Source organism: Paramormyrops kingsleyae, chromosome 23 (genome assembly GCF_048594095.1).
Source record: "Paramormyrops kingsleyae isolate MSU_618 chromosome 23, PKINGS_0.4, whole genome shotgun sequence".
Classification (NCBI taxonomy): Eukaryota; Metazoa; Chordata; class Actinopteri; order Osteoglossiformes; family Mormyridae; genus Paramormyrops; species Paramormyrops kingsleyae.
In genome coordinates this window covers 20,369,669-20,387,869 of record NC_132819.1, presented here as the reverse complement: position 1 = coordinate 20,387,869, position 18,201 = coordinate 20,369,669, and the positions used below count along the sequence as shown (strand labels likewise).

General features: G+C 47.5%; 1 protein-coding gene and 1 long non-coding RNA gene across 7 annotated transcripts; one reads left to right on the top strand and one right to left on the bottom strand.

Moving 5' to 3' along the window:
• Positions 1-1,058: 1,058 nt before the first annotated feature.
• On the bottom strand, positions 1,059-4,485 carry LOC111848272 (uncharacterized). Of its 3 annotated transcripts, none has more exons than XR_002839272.2 (4): positions 3,385-4,485; positions 3,152-3,298; positions 2,298-2,385; positions 1,059-1,424 (listed from the first exon to the last, which is right to left on the bottom strand). It is a non-coding gene; the product is annotated as an uncharacterized lncRNA (long non-coding RNA). The 3 variants fall into 3 exon arrangements; XR_002839271.2 differs by having other exon boundaries at positions 1,059-2,385; positions 3,385-3,673; positions 3,881-4,485; XR_011984870.1 differs by having other exon boundaries at positions 1,059-2,385.
• Positions 4,486-4,610: 125 nt separating this feature from the next.
• Positions 4,611-18,160, top strand: grhl2b (grainyhead-like transcription factor 2b). Of its 4 annotated transcripts, none has more exons than XM_023820129.2 (16): positions 4,611-4,924; positions 6,905-7,088; positions 7,455-7,522; positions 7,638-7,962; positions 8,377-8,435; positions 8,568-8,724; positions 9,210-9,321; positions 11,583-11,677; positions 14,601-14,759; positions 15,037-15,094; positions 15,384-15,523; positions 15,717-15,754; positions 15,956-16,047; positions 16,318-16,403; positions 16,543-16,607; positions 16,739-18,160. In XM_023820129.2, exons 1-16 carry the CDS (start codon positions 4,905-4,907, stop codon positions 16,851-16,853), a joined length of 1,773 nt encoding a protein of 590 aa, XP_023675897.2. In that variant the 5' UTR covers positions 4,611-4,904; the 3' UTR covers positions 16,854-18,160. The 4 variants fall into 4 exon arrangements, with proteins under 4 accessions (XP_023675897.2, XP_023675896.2, XP_072561506.1 ...); XM_023820128.2 differs by having other exon boundaries at positions 6,902-7,088; XM_072705405.1 differs by lacking the exon at positions 4,611-4,924 and adding an exon at positions 4,933-4,953.
• Positions 18,161-18,201: the final 41 nt, after the last annotated feature.

The window sequence follows — 18,201 nt, the reverse complement described above, 5'->3', positions numbered from 1 at the left end:
AACACATCTATTCTAATTAATGCAGTATTTTAATCAAATTAATTTCATTGACTTGGCCTATGTCTTATTACCAAATTTAATATGTCTGACATTTACTAGAAAATTACCGGTATGTTAAATGTGTAATTTCTTAAATGTCTATGTTTGCAACAAATGCCTAGGCTAGGCTAGGTTAGCCTAGGGTAGATGAGGCTGGGGTAGGTTAGGGTAGATGAGGCTGAGGTAGGTTAGGGTAGATGAGGCTGGGGTAGGTTAGGGTAGATGAGGCTGGGGTAGGTTAGGGTAGATGAGGCTGGGATAGGTTTTGGGATAGTACATTTTGACTTATGTAAGGGTTGAGGAACGGTCAAAATATATTATTTGCTGAGCAAGAGGGAGGGTTTCCTTCAGCAGAATTTGCCGAGCGGGCCCCCGATGGTAAATTTTCGAGTGCTGGGCCCCTTGAATCTGACAGGGTATCTATATCCTTCGATGCCTCTGCTTCCATCCATCCATTAATTCAATATAGAGTCATCAATTCTTCTAACCAGTTATTGATCCATGCATGCACTTTCTAAACATTTAACCTATTCAGGGCCATAGATCCATGAATATATATCAATATATATTAAAATGCATATTTATAATGTTATTACTAATATCCTTTGGGAGATTTACATACATTTCAGGTATGTGTGGCACAGTTTACATAGATGTAGCTGATCCCAGTAGTGAAAAAGAACACAGTCGCTAAATCTGTGCAGAGAATGAGCACGCCCCCTACTGGCTTGGAGTGCAGCAGCTGCACACCACAGAGCAAAACAACCCAATTCACGGCAACGGCCCAATTTATCCACCACTCCTGCCAAACAATGGGTGTGTCAGATATTTCAACTTCGACGTAAAAATCAGTTATCATTTTTATAAGACACTTCTGGCGGGAATACATTCGTTGTTCTTTGTAACGGCTGTCACATGCATAATAGATAAAATATCGCGAAGACGTCATGGAAACCTCAATAGTTGCTCTACAATAACTTTTTTGTGTTTTTAAGCACGGCTTCTGTGGATGAGTGAAATCCATATTTTAATTTCAGGACATTTATAATATAGTTGTGCCAACAAGAGTCTTAAAGTAACAATATTTTCAAATAACAGAATGCACATTTTCACTTAGGTTATAATTTTATACATTCTTCAGAGTATTTCTTTATCATATTTCCTATGAAGGTTTATCATGGTGCACTCTGTAGGAGGGCAGCCACACACCTCGGAGTTCCTGCCTCTGGTATCGCATTTGGGATGGCATGATCATTTTACTAGAACATCACATGGTAGTGTGACACCACATCACGTCACGGACGACATGAAACAGCCTCCATCCCCACGGCACTTAAAAAGCTTCTCGACCAGCCTCAGCATGCAGCCGCCCCCCCGGAGCCATCCTGCAGGGACAGTTGGGTATTAGCTGACTGTTTACATACCAATCACCAGATAAGCGGCAAATCTTTCACATTACAACACTGCCTGATAATGTTTTAGGGCTTGCAAATCATGCTACTGATCATAAACAATGTAAGATACTAAGAGAAGCTGGAGCAAAACGGAGGAGATTTGCCATCGTGGTAGTGAGGTAACACCCTCTTCAGGGTGACCCTCCCTGGGCTCAGAATGGTAGCTGCGTCACCTGCTTAATCACAGCACAGCAACAGCCAGTCAAGCCGAACAAATAAATACACAATATAAACAAAAACAACTATCGTTTGCTGTCACATATTTGAGTATAATTCTGAAAAATGGAAGAACAACGTAAATGTAAACAAAACCGTACCTGATCCGGCGGACTTTACTAGTCTTATCCAAAGGACCGCAGTTTGGGGGGCGGTGAGTCGCCTTGCCCAAGGGAGAGGGGACCGTATTCACCAATATCCCTAGTGTCTTGAACACAGTGCCTGCTCCATGCTACTCATTTTACAAAGCCGATCTCCCTTTACAAGGTCAAACTGTCCATCCTCAAAATCAGGACTATTAAACTTTCGCCAGCCCATCAAAGCATTTATTAGACCAGCTATAGTTGAAAATTCACACTTTAAATGTGGAAATGTCTCTACAGTGCCTATTTAAAAGCAAGTTTTTGTGACCAGCTGGTAGGTGCCCGGTGCCCCCCACTGTAGGCCTTGGTCCCTCACTACTGCGATAACCTTTGACCTCTGAGTAAAGTAAGCCACACCCTGCATTCTTAAGACCTACCTCTTACTTAATGACACCATTCACTCGGGAACAATGACTCAAAATGTCTTGAGGAAAGTCACACCCACCTAATCTGCGGACTCGCTTTCCCGAGAGGTGTCTCGTTCACCGTGGAGGTTTCTGAAAGTCAGGTCCCAACGGTAACCATCTCTGCACCTACATATTTCAAATGACAGAAACTGATAGTGAATATAGCTGCAGGATATGGGCTGTTTTCCATGGCTGTTTGCTGTACATAGACAGTTTGTAACTGACAAAAAATTCCAGAACATTCTGGAAAAAGAAGGCAGTCCGTGCCTCTCCATTCAGGCTGTTTTGTAAGAGCCAGTAAAACCAGTAAGGCTACAGGGCACTTGAGGCACTTAATTTGTTTTCATCATCCAACAGGTCAGTCCAAAATCAACTCCGAGGCAATCTTCATTTTTCTGTTAGGGGAGGTATCTGTCTTCAAGATGGTTATTTTGTTTGGGGATGTAGGGAACCTGGAACCTCAGAGGAAGAGCAAAGGCCTTTCCTCCCTTTGACATGACATTAGAACAAGCCGTTCCTTTCTGTGACGCCTGATGTCATCTGTTTCGTTCTGCCCGCCGTCGCACATTCTTGTGAAACAGGTTGAAAAAGTCACGGGGACGCGGCCGACGGCTCGAGCAAACCGCAAACCGCAAACCGCACTCAGACCGGAGCCTCACGGGCCGCCAGAGTGCGGTCTGACCGTCATTCACAAGGACGCTCACTGCCGTAGGAACTGTACTGACTTGTGGAGCTGTCCCCTGTCCCCTCCTGAAGGCTACTCCAATGGAATGCAGGGGGGGGGGGGGGGTTATGTACCTCTCTGCCCGTTCCACAGTGCCTGCCTGAGCCCCCAGCGCTCACACTGAACGAGTGTTGCCAGCCAAACAGGTTGCTGTGCCCAGACACGTACCTTCCCTCATGACGTGTCGGGCCTGCGGCGCCCTCTTCAGGTTTCCGATGACGAGCGGCGGGGGACGGAGCGGCAGAACCTGAACGGATGTTGCGGGGAGCTTTGCTGTGCATTTTTATATCTATATCGATGAAGGTTCCTATATCACTGGGGAAACACATGCAGCCAAATCATCACCTTATAGCCAAGAAGTGAAGCAATGCTCAGGTTGCCGACAGGGGAAACTGACTCACCCTTAAGCCAAAAGGGGCCCCGTCCGATTCCTGCATGACATGTAGGGGGTGACAAAGACACAGGGAGAAGAGAGGCAGGAAGGGACAGTGCAAACAAACGGATACAGATGGAGCAGATCGATGGAAACGGAACTGAAAAAATAACGAAAAATCCATCCATCTATGCAGCTTCCAATTGCTTATCCAGTACCAATGGTGTAAATTTTGGTATGGGTGTCTCTACCAATTAATTTGGTTCAGGACTGATTTGGTGTTGAAACCAAACCTACGCCCTTGTTCGGTACCAGGCCTGCAGACGAAAAAACAAACATTTTATTTGGAAATTGAATATTGAAGTCTGATTTTTATAATGTAATTTCTACAAAAATCACTTTAGGTGACTGTGTTTCTCCCAATTTATAATCTAATAATCTAGCTGCACAGATGACAGAGTAATACAACAGTCAACACTGTGCACTTTGGCTGAAGCTCCCAAACTGTTTTGTTTTTCCCTTACGTGAAACTGCTCTGGTTTTCTTCGTACCACCTCCTTCAGTCATGCTAACGCACACTCCTGCATGTTAAGTTCATGCGAACGTTTCGCGAACCCCATAAAGACCTCACGACAAAGAAAAGCTTGCTTTCCCATGATTGGACTCACACGAGCCGTGTGACTGGCTGCGGGGGCATTTCCGTTAGGCGTTTGGCACAAACTGTCAACACCTACGCGTTCACACGGGAAAAGACCGCAGATCTACCGTCACTCTTCAATGACGCTCCACGGTTACATTTATCTATTTAGCGGACCGTGTTGAACTGACTTTCAGGTCATCACATACTTATATGCTAACCTGAAAAATGCATATTTGCTGTTATATCAAGCATGAGTGTATATAGCTATTGAGGACAGACACCATTCAGCATTTGGCAGTTTGTCCAAAACTGAAAAATGGAGTATAAAGACCTTTAATATTTAGTGCCTTAAGCAGCCCAACAAAAGACTTGGAGCTGAGAGTTATAGTCTCCTGTTTAACGCGGTAATGATCCGCACTCTGAAGGGCGCTAACGATCCGGCCGTTTGCCCCGAAAACATCCCAAAACCCCGTTTGTTTGTGAGAAGGAACCACCTAAAGTCCGTACCTGCAGGTAAGGCGGGTCTCACCAGCGCTCCCACAGCCAATCAGTACTGCCGGTTCAACCAGTTTCAGCCAATCAAAGTTCAGCCCGTCTTTCCTATTATCTTAATTAATGCTCTGTGAAAGAATCCTGAGTCTGTTCGCGATCCGCCGGCGGGGTGCATGGGCGCCTGACCGGGACATTTTGGGTTAGTGTCTGGGTGTCGGTACCGCACATAAAACTGTACATTTCTATGGGGTGGGCGGCAAAGCCGTGCGGCTCGGGCTCTTTGCAAAGACTGGTCTGAGCTTAAAAAGCGGTATTACCTGTATCCCGGCTTCGCTGCGGCATCTCTGCGACAGCAACAGCATCTGCACCGACTTGAAAGTCCAGTTTCAGGGCGAAAATTGGAGACAGAGCGAGATATGTCACAGGAGCCGGACAGGTGAGTGATGGCGCATGGTTCTGGTGTAGGTGTGTACTCCGCCCTGGCATCCGTTTGTATTATCCTGAATACTGCCAATTGTTGATTAATAACGATAAAATATAGACCGTAAAATGTTTACAATAAAATTATAAGCACAAAAAAGTTTTTACAAATGTATATTAGTGTCCCACAATCCTTTTTCTTTTACAGAGTTTATTACATTAATTCAGAGGCGATGCGGGGAAAATCTTGCAATTAGCAATGCGGCCAAATATCCGTATTCACCCGATATGCGATCCTGTATGTAGATTCGATTTTACTACGTTTGCTCCCCCGGTTATGGTGGGTGTACATTTGTAGGCTATTTAATTTATTTGGCAGTGGAAAAAAGCAGTTTTTAAGCTTTTAATTCTTAAGATCGAAGCTTGTTAATATTAAAACATTCCGATGTGAATGAAAGTGTGACTTCTGTCAAATAAACATAGCATTTTATAATATATTGCTTAATTGTCGTTGTTATTTAACCTACTTTGCTTTGTGAAATGAATTATTTCACAACATAAAGTATAGCTTTAATAAATTCTAGTTAGATAATGAGCTGTTTGGTAAACATTGTGTTTATTACCTGCTTAATTGGTTTGTCTTTCAGTGCTTGAAGCTTAAATTTTAAAAAATTAGATTAGGCTCATATTTCGACTCAGCGATCTGAAGGTAGTTTTTAACTTTCTTTGTTATTTTTCCTTTATTTTTTATTTCAAAAACACCTACTGTTTTTCAGTTACAGCTTCAGGATTTAGATGATGTATTGCACATCAACACGGCTTCAGACACACCCGTAAATACATCTCACACGCGTGTCATGTGTTTGTACTGAAATATGAGTGATTCAGTCATCTTTTACACATACTCGCGCCAGTCAGCAAACGCATGCGCGTTAATGCGTCTCAATATTTGGGTCTGTTTCGGCCAACACCAGCAAGGCACTGACAACTCGGACTTTCCAAAACCTGTCGTCTCGAGTTGGTTTGGGTCGTTTGTATGTGAGGCTCTGTAGGATTCTGGGAGAGGCCTTATCACAGGGGTCCATTTAGACTTTGATCTTCACCCCCGGCCATGTATCCTGCAGGTGCAGATTCTGTAATGCCCTGGGTGAGGGTCTAGGGGTAACTTTAACAGGCAGGGCTTATCCTTCATTCCGATTTACGTTAGCCGCAGTGAGAAGAAGAACAACTGTTACTTTAGGTGTAAGGAATGAGCAGCAGAAGCGTGTGGCTCTGTAAGATCTGAAAAGGGGTTGTTGATAGATGGAGAGAGCGGATCCCACAGCACATGGGAGATGATGTAAGGATCGGCGCACACGCAGACACGGAGAGATATCATGTTGTATGCACACTGGCGAGAGCGCTGCTCTACAGGTGTTGACTTCTGCTTCTCAAGTTCCCGCTGCCCCTTTTGATGGCCAAGCTGGGAAACGGCCGCAGAGGTAAACACGCCACGCCTGACAGGTCACATGGCACCCGCATGGCCCTGCTCGACCCGCATGGTAGATGTGAGCGCAAACAGACCCCCCCACTTTGCTGGCGGGGCGGCTCGCGGTCATTGGTGTGAGCGTGAGTCACAGATCTTGTCTCAGTTTCTTGGGGAACAGATAAATTTAAGTGAGTGTTTACGGTGTTTTGTTATGACCCCTCGATAAAGGTTGTACCATTTTTTTTTTAAGCACGTGAACTTATTACATGTACATGAACTTATTTAGCAGAGTTTCATCTATAACACGACTTACAAGATTACACAGCTCAAGCATACAGCTGTCAGCTAGATTCAAGAGCTTCCAAAGAGACAGTAGGAATAATCTTTACAGCTGTACTAAAAGGTGGCCGTACAGACATGGCGTATGCTACGCTAACACTCAATACATGGAAGCTTGGATTGTGTGTTGTTGGGCGGGGGGGGGGTTAGTGCACACTGGTGTAACCGGGTCTATCTGTTTCTCAGCAGGCGGCTGGTGGTGGTGGTCCCAAATGAGGTGTCCCTGCACCCACAGAGGATCTACACCAGCGAGGATGAGGCCTGGAAGACCTATCTGGAGAACCCGCTGACAGCTGCCACCAAAGCCATGATGAGCATCAATGGTGATGAGGACAGCGTGGCGGCCCTCGGCCTGCTCTACGACTACTATAAGGTGAGTGGTCGCTCTGGGGGCGGGGCAGCTGTCCGGGTAAAGTCACGTGACTCTGTAGACTGACAGAGCTCACACCTCGGACTGGTTTCGCTGAAGCAGTCTTGCTTTAGCATCTTTGCTAATGGCTAGCATAGCACTGGCCTTCCATGGGTTTTCCCGTTATCTCAGTCTGATGCGGCAGTTAATCGCTGTAGAAGCCCCTAAACCATCCATGATGTCGCGGTGACTGGAGCAATACAGAGCAGGTCAAGGTCATGGTGGGGCCTGCGGGCATAGGGTGCAAGACTGGGAGACACCCTACTGGTCCATCGTTGGATACACACACAAACTTATCTGCATTCTGCATTGTGTGCATGTGATTCCCAGGTTCCTAAGGATAAGCGGCTACTTTCCAACAGTAAAGGGGCTGAGTCCCCAGAAGAGCATGAGAAAAGGTTAGTGCTTCCAGGGTGTTTATCTGCAGAGACATATAACGTTAGTGAAAGGTGCGATAGGCGTTGCTATGGGAACGACATCCTGCCTTTCAGCGCTGTTGTGCGTCCCTCGCAGGAGCGGACTGGACGCTGGCACCAGCCACATGGCTTTGGACGCGCCCAACAATCGCGTCCAGGTGCTGAAGACGGTTCCCGTCAACCTGTCGCTGAACTCTGAGCACCCGGACGTGAAGCGAGACCCCTACGCGGGGAGCTCCGGCGGCGCCGCGCCCGGACCCCTGCTGAAGACCGAGCCGTACGCCCCCTACAGGCTGCCGGGGGAGGGGCATGCCCGTGGGTATGACGTCAGCCCCTTCAGCGTGTCACCTGGGTATCAGGGAGCGTACTGCAAAGGTGAGCAGAGAGGCAGCCCAGACAGCACCTACGAGCAGGAGCGCAAGGTGAGGGGCTGCCTGGGGCTCGCGGTGGGAAGCGGGGGAGACCTGAGCGCCCGATAGGGGTGTCGAGGGATGGGGGTTGGGATTCAGGCACAATGACACCCTACCATTTCAGGTTTCTGTGCCCGGCCAGACGTCTGAGATGTTGTGCGTTAGATGTTGACAAGGGCGTAGGAGAGAATTTGATATTGAGAAGGACACTTAATAATTTAAATGTAAAGTTCTGTTTTTTGGGGGAGGGGAGTGAATGAAGCCAAATTAAATATTGGGTAGTACACACTCCCCCCGTCGTCCTGGTTCCTATGCCCCTGGACGCTGACATTAAATGTTTCCTGGTCATGTGACCGCTTAATATCTCGTTGTGTATCTCGCTGGTTGCTCCTTGGTTCACACGGCGCTTGTTATGTTTGCAAACAGAAGTTCTGCCCGTCATCAGTCCTGGGTGCTGATGCTTTTGTCCACGACCAGTCAGGCATGTAAGTCAACCGTCCGCGACCCCGTTCTGCCTCGCGACATGGACGGGGCTTCCCATGATGCCGAGCACCTCCAAAGAGGCCCATTTGCTCCCACGCCGAATTAAACATTTGTGGAACGCACCTCCATTTCAGAGACACCTTCCAGTACGTGCTGGATGCCACTAAGTCACTGCGACAGAAGCAGCGAGAGGCGCCCATGACCTATTTGAACAAGGGCCAGTTTTATGCAGTGACCCTGAGCGAGACCAGTGCCAACAAGGGCCTGCGTCACCCTATCAGCAAAGTCAGGGTGAGTGGTGCATTGTGGGAAGGCCAGTGCTGTGCGGTGCATTGTGGGAAGGGCATGTCAAAGTCTAATGACCATTTCAGAATAAATACTAAATAAAACCAAGTTGAGTCTTAGTTCTGCGCAAAATGACAAATTGTTAAATTGTTAATTAAATCTGTAAGTTGGTTGCTTTCACACTGTTCCTGAACTTTCCACCTACACCCGGCAATTCAGTGGAAGCAGAGAGAGATTTCGGGCCCCCATGAGAGTATATTACACGGAGCCCCTAGCCATACCAATCCAGTACATTCCAAATGTTTTACAGTCCCCGTCGCTCAGGGGCCCTTGGAATAGTCTTTTTATGATGCTCCTGAGTAGAAGAAATTAGTGTCCAGAAGAGTGAGGCCAAATACACATTGAGATCGATGTCAGTGCAAACAGACTCGCCCACTCTGCCCACCCGTTGTGATGACCGTATTGTAACATTCCCCCCCCCCCCCCCCCAGAGCGTGATCATGGTGGTGTTCAGTCCAGAGAAGAACCGGGATGAACAGCTGAAATACTGGAAATACTGGCACAGCCGGCAGCACACGGCCAAGCAGCGGGTCCTGGACATCGGTAAGACTGCTGGGTCTGGTCAGTGAGACACGCTGGATCTCCAGTTGCTGGCTCGGTGATTAATGGGTGTGTGTGTGTGTGTGTGTGTGTGTGGAAGCCCTGATGTCACAGTGTGTAGTAAAGAGCCGCAATGCCTCTAGGCGTAACAGGCAGGTTGTGGTTATATGAATGGTTAAGCATCTCCGATATGCACCATGTAACCTGTAACAGGGAACTACTCAGTTCATTTCTCACAAAGCAGAAATCACTATTGCTCAATCCCTTATAGTACAACCATTTTGCCTGATCTGAGGTCTGTCTCTCTCCCAATGATCACATTTTATTGTCCCTTCTAACTGGGTGGGGGACTGGCGTCCTATTTTCCCATCCGTCTCTTTTATGATGTTGATAATGATGGTAGTAAACTGTTTAGTAATCAGCAGTGAGGCTTGTGCTCCTTTTATTGCACGAGAGCGGCTTTGATCAGTGGACGGTGCATTCAAGCCCCTGGCTGTGACTCTGCGGGGGGGGTGTGGCCTGTGCGGAGCTCACAGGTTTGTCGTCGTCGTCGTTGTTGCAGTTCACTGACAGTTCTATGGCTGACAGAAAAAAAAAAAAAACGAAAGGGCAGCATTCAGGGTGTTTGTTTACTGATAATCGGTATTCAAAGGCGGTGTTCGTGAGTCAGGAAAGTATCTCTGAGATATTCGGTGTCCGACAAGTTGCTACTCGTGTGTTGCACAGATGCAGGTGGATGTGTGGGAACATGCTGGGGGGGGGGGGTGACTTGTATGGACAGAAAGAGGAATTTCCCAGAGTCCTTTGAGGCGCCAGTGAACAGCAGGAGTTCTAGTTCTTCGTAGCTTTTGGGCTTCTAAAGTTGTTTTGAAATAACTTTATTTAACTGTCAGTTCCCTCTCTCCCATGTGGACTCCAGACCCATGCAGGCCAGAATAGTTCTAAATGCACTCATGAGATTTCCTTTCTGCTTAAAAACCGTGAGGAGATCGCCACTCTTTGTTAGAGATGTGGACATATCATCGCGGCCCTTTGCAGGATGCCTCTGGCCTGGCTACCTGCTGCACAGCTTCAAAGTGAATTTTCTCAGAGTGCCCCCCCCCTCCCCGTAAGAGGTTTATGCCTTGAGGCCTGAGGTCCCCCCCGTCGAATCGTCTCTGAGATGGACTGAGCCACACCTTTGCCTTATAGTGTGACACCTGTCTACTCTATGGGAATAGATGAAGTGTAATCATAGCAGGGGGGAGACAGCTGCGGAGCCAGGCCATACTGGGGTGACCCAGAGGTGCAGAGGGGCTCGTCTTTGTGACACGGACCCTTGGAAAGCATATGGCGGCACAAAGCGGCTCAGACAGGCCTGCAGGAAGTGAAACCCGACACTCCAGCATTGATTTGAATAGCAGTTGAGCCCTGATTACACCGAACGCCTCAGGACATGTCATAGGATCCAGGATTTGAATAGGGCTGTTTAACACAGACCGAGAGCCAGCGGCCCACCCCCTCACCCCCCCCACGAAACGCCAGCCTGGCTGCGTCCCGGCCACCATGGCTGACATCACTGTTCCCGGCCTGCTTGGTGCTGCCATGTTGGACGGGGCGTCAGATCACCCCGAAAAGACTACAATGCCAACAATGCCTCATCCCAGAAGAGTCACATGGTGCTGTAAAATGAAACGCATGGTGTTGTGGATCTTGCAGTCTAGTCGATGACATGTTGTTAAGCACATGTTCAAAATATAAACCGATTAAAACGCGAACGGCAGAATTAATTAGCGTAGCTGTTTAAAATTTGCAAGAATTCTGCTGAAGATTCATGCTATCGATTTTTAACAATAGACAGAAGAGAGAGGTTCATTCACAATTCATAAGAACATAAGAACTATACAAACGAGTAATTCAAACGAGTAATTCAAAATTCTGCATAGTGGATTGATTTTCACTCTCTTACCATACAGATGTTTTGAAGGAGTCCTGTTTGTTTACCAAAACGCATTATCTTTAAGAGATTACATGTGTCTATTGCTTTTATGGGAACTCTTATCTAAGTCAATCTTATCTAACTTGATCACAAGGCACAAGAGGTTTATTTGACTTTTAAAACCCTTTAGTAGCTGGCTGTTGTTTTGTTGGATGCCTAAAAATAACGTTCCCTGATACCCCTGATGTTCACGAAGCAGAATCCTATGCAAACTTCATAGCAGCTTCACTCCATCAGCAGCACGTTTTATTAAGAGAAGCCGCCTGTTCCTCTCTGCTCTTCACAGCTGACTACAAAGAGAGCTTCAACACCATCGGCAACATCGAGGAGATCGCCTACAACGCCGTGTCCTTCACCTGGGACGTGAACGAAGACGCAAAGGTGAAAAGCAGCTCTCTGCGCCCCTCCCATCACACGTGCCCTCGGAGGCGCGGGCGGGGGGGGGGGGGTTTCTTTGCATTTCACCCGCTTCTACATGTTTCACCTGTGTTTGATAAAAGGCCGTGAATGAGCCTGGGTTTGCACTGAGCCTCGTGGGATTGTCATGCATGATGGACGCCTTCGCAAGCAGCCAAGTGCTTTTTCAAATTCGTTTGCCATCGGATCGTTCGTTTCTGTTCTGTACACAAATATCTGAATGTAAGAGACTGGGCGGCGTGGGTGGGGAGACCTGTGGTGTCGGCACTGTTCCGAGCCCTGAGGGGGGTGTATGTGTGTGTGTGTGTGTGTGTGTGTGTGTGTGTTTGTGCTGCCCCCCAACCCCAGCGGGATGGGCGTCTGCCTCTCAGCGCTGCCCCAGGGCCAGGCAGCAGTGACCTGTGACCGGCACGAGGTCCCCCCCCCCCACAGCCTGTTTGTTTTGCGCTCAGCTCCTTGTCGGCGGGACGGAGCTCGGATTTCACCGGTGCCAGGTGGAGGGCCGGTGCGCTGGCTTGAGTGACCCGCCCCAGGCTTCAAGCCCGGTTCTGCCCCCGTGTCAAATGTCTCTTTGTCTGTATTGTCTGGGGTGGGGGACCTGAGAAATCCTCTGTCTCATTTCTGTGAGTAAATATTTGGTCACAGGCCGGGCTGCTTTCCTGGAGCTTTGCTTGAATTAACTGATCACATCCCCCCACCTTCCGCTCCCCGGGGTGGAGCCTTCAGTCCAATTAAAACAGATCTTCACTGTGGTGCTGAGCACCATGCTCTCCAAGCTAAATTACTGATCCAGTCTGACTCTATTCATATCTTAATAGTGATGTGTTTCTGCGCTGCTCTTCATTATAATAGACACATTTTATGTGTTGCTATGACTTTAAAGCGCAAAACTTAACCTAAGATTGAAATATTCCCGTTGATATTAGGCAGCTGAATCGGATGATCTGATCATAGCCTCTTCTGTCTGAAGCCACCGGTCATTTTCTGATAACCATCTGTGCGCTCAATAAGGCCTAAAGCTATGTGACAATTCCAAGGTGCACTTTAGCCCTGAAGACATGCTAGCCTGATCCGGAGCGGCGGTGAGCATGCACCAGTTTCCTGGAAAGCCATTGATCTGCGGAGCGGGAACGGCGGCGGGGGGGGGGCTCGCTGCGTTCCAGATGGAGATCAGAGTGTTTCACAGGGGCTTTAATCCAGTGCACTTCCGGGTATCCGGTTGTAAAACGTTGCCTCAAATGAAGCGAGAGGTGAACCCTTCTGTCAGAACGGACCAGCCTTTAAAATGAAGCATTTCTGCTCTTCATGGGTAGAGAGTCATTGCGACGTCTCCAGCTTATTGCAGTGGTAATAGTAACTCAGACTTCAGTGCACCTTACTTGCTACATGCAAAGCAACTGTTATGTTGTGGTTAGATAAACTAAGTTGGTAGCAAGCAGATTAAACCCCTCTGCAGGCTGTTTCAAACCGGCACACCTAACCTGCACCAGCTGACCGAATTCATCAACAAAAGCAAACAAAACTTCAAAGGGACTGTGCTGAGCCACTTACGCTCGTCCACAGACTGATGACTATCCTGTGCTGAGCCACTTATGCTCATCTGCAGACTATCCTGTACTGAGCCACTTACGGTCGTCCGCAGACTGCTGACTATCCTGTGCTGAGCCACTTACGGTCGTCCGCAGACTGCTGACTATCCTGTGCTCAGCCACTTACGCTCGTCCGCAGACTGCTGACTATCCTATGCTGAGTCACTTACGCTCGTCCGCAGACTGCTGACTATCCTGTGCTGAGCCACTTACGCTCATCTGCAGACTATCCTGTACTGAGCCACTTACGGTCGTCCGCAGACTGCTGACTATCCTGTGCTCAGCCACTTACGCTCGTCCGCAGACTGCTGACTATCCTGTGCTGAGCCACTTACGCTCGTCCGCAGACTGCTGACTATCCTGTGCTCAGCCACTTACGCTCGTCCGCAGACTGCTGACTATCCTGTGCTCAGCCACTTACGCTCGTCCGCAGACTGCTGACTATCCTGTGCTGAGCCACTTACGCTCGTCCACAGACTGCTGACTATCCTGTGCTGAGCCACTTACGGTCGTCCGCAGACTGCTGACTATCCTGTGCTCAGCCACTTACGCTCGTCCGCAGACTGCTGACTATCCTGTGCTCAGCCACTTACGCTCGTCCGCAGACTGCTGACTATCCTGTGCTCAGCCACTTACGCTCGTCCGCAGACTGCTGACTATCCTGCTGTCTGACTCTCTGAGACTTCATATCACACCAGGGGCTGGTCTGCTCTCTGATTCTCTGAGACTCTGTATCACACCAGGGGCTGGTCTGCTCTTTCATTCACCTGAGTGTTAGACTGAAGGGTGAAACTGTGAAGCTGCTGTTGATCTGTTAAAATCTCTGTGCCAATCTGGAGGAAACATGAACAAATGTTATGAATGAAAGAACAAACAAGAGCAAAGCCTGATGGCCCCAGTCTGAACTGTGGGAGGCCATGAGGTCGCAGTGTTTTGGGGCAGTTCCTTCAACAACACAGGTGGTTGATTATTCTGACTGGCCAGTGATGGGTATTGTGGGTAACAGAGGTTCTTAAGAGGCAGACTGGTAACTAAAATACTGTGGTCACATTTCAGGAGTGGAACTATTGTTCTCTAAAGAAAGGTGCTTAATCTGTTTCATTATGCATGCAGCTATATAATCGCTATAATCTGGTTAAATACGCAGCTCAGCTTAGGCAAGAATTAAACTGGAATGTAGTGCCTGAGTGAATTCTAACACAGAGATCTGTGTGAGTGGAAATTCTCATAGGCCAGTTTTATTGGTCGATCTGCTGGTTATTGACCAATCAGATAACCGTCCTCCCTCTGATTGACAGATCTTCATCACAGTTAACTGCCTGAGCACGGACTTCTCCTCCCAGAAGGGTGTGAAAGGACTTCCTCTGACGATCCAGATCGACACCTACAGCTATAACAATCACAGCAACAAGCCACTTCATCGAGCGTACACCCAGATCAAGGTCTTCTGTGACAAGGTCAGCGTGGGCTGTGAACACCTTAGATCCCATTCCAAATTCCCTGCTGAAGGCTTCACAGTAATTAGCAGACGTGATTCATTCACAGACCCAGAGGTGTCAAAGTGCACAGAGGTTACCACAGTGGAAGTTCTCCCCCTAGTGGTTAGATTGGAAAGTGTCAGAATATTTCATTATGAATCCCCAAATCAACATACACGTTAGGATAATGCACAGAGCATATTTCTACAAAGGACTGGAGCAGAGCTTTTGACAGACAGTTTGTTTCTGGTCCAAGGGCGCGGAGAGGAAGATCCGGGATGAGGAGAGGAAGCAGATCCGAAAGAAATCCAAAGGTGAGATGTGCGCTGGTGCAGGATGTGAAGCCAGATCCCCCCACTTCTCTGAAGACCAGCCTCACCTTCAAGGGATTCTAGGTCAACCTTCAAATGTTTGGGCTTAAGCCATCAGACCAAACAGTCTTCAGGAAGTAGCCAAAGGAGAAGCCATAGCTCAGGAGAGATTTGGCTGCGTGTTTCACATATCTGACCCACGTTGCTGTCACATTGCTAGGATGGGGGGTGCAGTGTTTCACCAAAGTTACCTCTTTGTGTTGCACTAATGTAGCTCCTTGTTGGTCACCAGGGAAAGACGGTGGGCCGGGAGCCCTACCACTGCCCAAGAAGGTGGACTGCACCTACTTCAAGACCATGACGGACCTGAACTCGCAGCCCGTCCTCTTCATTCCCGATGTTCACTTTGGAAACCTGCAGAGGGCAGGGCAGGTGAGTGTACTGGGATTTGGGGGGGTAAGAGGAGCTTGTAGACTGTCACACAAAAGCTAAACTGGAAAAAAAAAGTGCAAGCCAACAGTTGAAGACATGGAATCGGGAGAGACGTTGAGTGGAAGTAATGAGCGCGAGGTTTTGGGGATCATATATGACCAGATATGCCTGTGTGCTTTTTTTCTGACCCCAGATCTATGCCATCAACACTGAGGAGGTTGAGAAGGATGGGTAAGTGTTTAGATTCCAAAGAACGGAAATTGACAGTCCATCTCTGCAGTGAATAGAACAAATTCCAAACACCTTGTGGAGGCTCCTCCCCCAAATGTTTTGATACAGTTTGATTGGTTGTTATTGGGAGGTGAGATCGGTGACTGTTCTTATGATGTATTGGTGATGGTGTACTGGGCTCTCTTCTGTTGGCCTTTACAGAAGCATGGTGGTAAAGAGTATATTCAGACCATCTCAGGATGAATACAGTGCCTCCCCATCCAAGCAGATGAAGGGGGACCTACAGAAGAAAGGTGTGTCCAGGCAGCATGACTGAGCACCATGACACGGTTGTAAAATCTCAGCTATGATTATAGCCACTTAAACAGCACTTTTAGAAGCCCATAAAACTGCAGCATAAAAGAAAATCAGAGGATTGAACACAGGCCAGCTTTCAGCAGTGATTATACCTATCTGCTCAAATGACTGTGGTTATAGACACATGGATGTAGACAATGACTCTGAGAAGACAGACAGATCGCGTGGGCTGTCTGTAACGGAAATGCCGTCTCTCCATCCCCCAGTGCTCCTGTACGTGAGGAATGAGTCTGATGAAGTCTTCGATGCTTTAGTGTTGAAGTCCCCAACATTACAGGGTCTCATGGACGCGGTGAGTCTGTCTCTGCATTTGGACCATTTCTGGTGTCATTATTATCTGTGCACAGATGCGCATCATGAGGTCCAGAATATCTAGATTTGATCATGATGGAACCGGTGAACTAACAACAAAGTTTTTTGTTTTCCCTCAGATTTCAGAAAAATATGGCATTCCTATTGAGAGGATGGCTAAAGTCTACAAGAGAAACAAAAAAGGGTAAAGAATGGGGTTTATGCCAACAAAAGACAATTATGAGATCCAACTATGGATATGTGTCACCTTAATGTGTTTGTAGGCACATGACATGAATGGTTGCTAATGATAAGCTTACATCGTCTCTCTTTCAGGATTCTGGTCAACATGGATGACAACATTATCGAGCACTACTCCAATGAGGATACATTCATTCTGAGCATCGACCATCTAGCAGATGCCTACAAAGTCACACTAACAGAGATTTGAGTGGCTTTTGAGGGACTGCAGTGTCTTTTGTAGCATCTGGGTCCATTTGAATCGTGGAGGTCAGTGTGGAGAAAGGCCTGGAGCACACCGAAGCCAGCATCCCCCTTAGACCAGTTCTCTTACACACCTTTTCCAAATGGACCGATCTTGTAAATATGGTTTTGCCCGATAGTTTGTCACATTACTGTGGATTTTCTGAGTTCTGAAGACCTTGAGCCGGGTTCTGTAAGCCATCTCTTCAGAGGGAAAACAATGTTATTTTTGGTTTCTGGCATTGCCGTCATCCAACGAAACGCACTGTTGAGCATGAAGTGAGGAGGCTTGGTGTTGGCCGGGTCCAATCCAACCCCAAAAAGACAGCAGAGACCGTGCTGTGGTCTGACGTCACACTTGTATGTGCTACCAGAGGAACCATCGGTAAGCGAACAGAATTTTGAACGGGTCCAGAAGACTGGGCCAACTGGCCACAGTGCATTAAGAGCGCTTACAGGGGACAGCACTGTATCCATCGTCTGAGCCCTCAGGAACGCAGGTGACCCTCTGTCCTAGTGCAGTGTGCATCACTGAACAAAGACATTTAAAGGACAATCATGTTTTCTACTTCTCTGTGAAAAAATGGAGGCAAATATTCAGTGTGTTGCTGTTCTATTGCCTTTGGCGTGGTGGATATCTCCCTGCAGCAGCTGTCTTGGAGACCAATCACATCTCTGCAGATCACCTGACCTTCACAGAGAAGCGAAACCCAACTCAGCTTGCTAACAGTGATCTTATACTCATAGGGTTGGACTAAAGAGTACACACCACTTTTGTACTTTTTTAAGGTTTCTTTTTTAAAAGACGTATTTATTTTATTGGTAATATAAAATCTGTAAATATGATGGATATGTCTACATTTGATGGAGGTACCAAGCAGAGCTGTTACATGCAGAAAACTCCAGCAGTCATACTGGTGAGTTTCATTGTTAACTGTGATTAATAACAGGGATGAGCAGTTATTAACTGAAACTCCTGATTGGACTGCAGTGTGTGTGTGTGAGTATAAGAGAGTGAGTGAGTGAGTGTCTGTCTGTCTTATTTCCATCAAAATATCAGTGTGGAGAACAGGCCATCTGACCCAACCCACACAGACACTCAAACATCTCATTCTGGCCAAGATCACGTGAAAATGTACCTTCAAAAACCTTAGAAAACTGCAGCAGGCATACTGTTATATACTGGAAAGTTTACACTTTGCATATTAAATTTCTCACCATTTCACAAAAAAAAACAGAGTATGAAAATAAACACACTGCCTGGCATCTCCTTAAGGTCTGGTCTGGTGAGTGTGCATGACCCCTTTTCCCATGAC

What these genes read in the sequence shown, in the direction of transcription:
- grhl2b (XM_023820127.2), top strand. Translation starts at nt 6,292, where the DNA reads ATGCACACTGGCGAGAGCGCTGCTCTACAGGTGTTGACTTCTGCTTCT. An exon ending in GAGGAGGTTGAGAAGGATGG is followed by an intron (nt 15,755 to 15,955) that starts GTAAGTGTTTAG and finishes TGGCCTTTACAG; the next exon opens with AAGCATGGTGGTAAAGAGTA. An exon ending in TACAGGGTCTCATGGACGCG is followed by an intron (nt 16,404 to 16,542) that starts GTGAGTCTGTCT and finishes GTTTTCCCTCAG; the next exon opens with ATTTCAGAAAAATATGGCAT.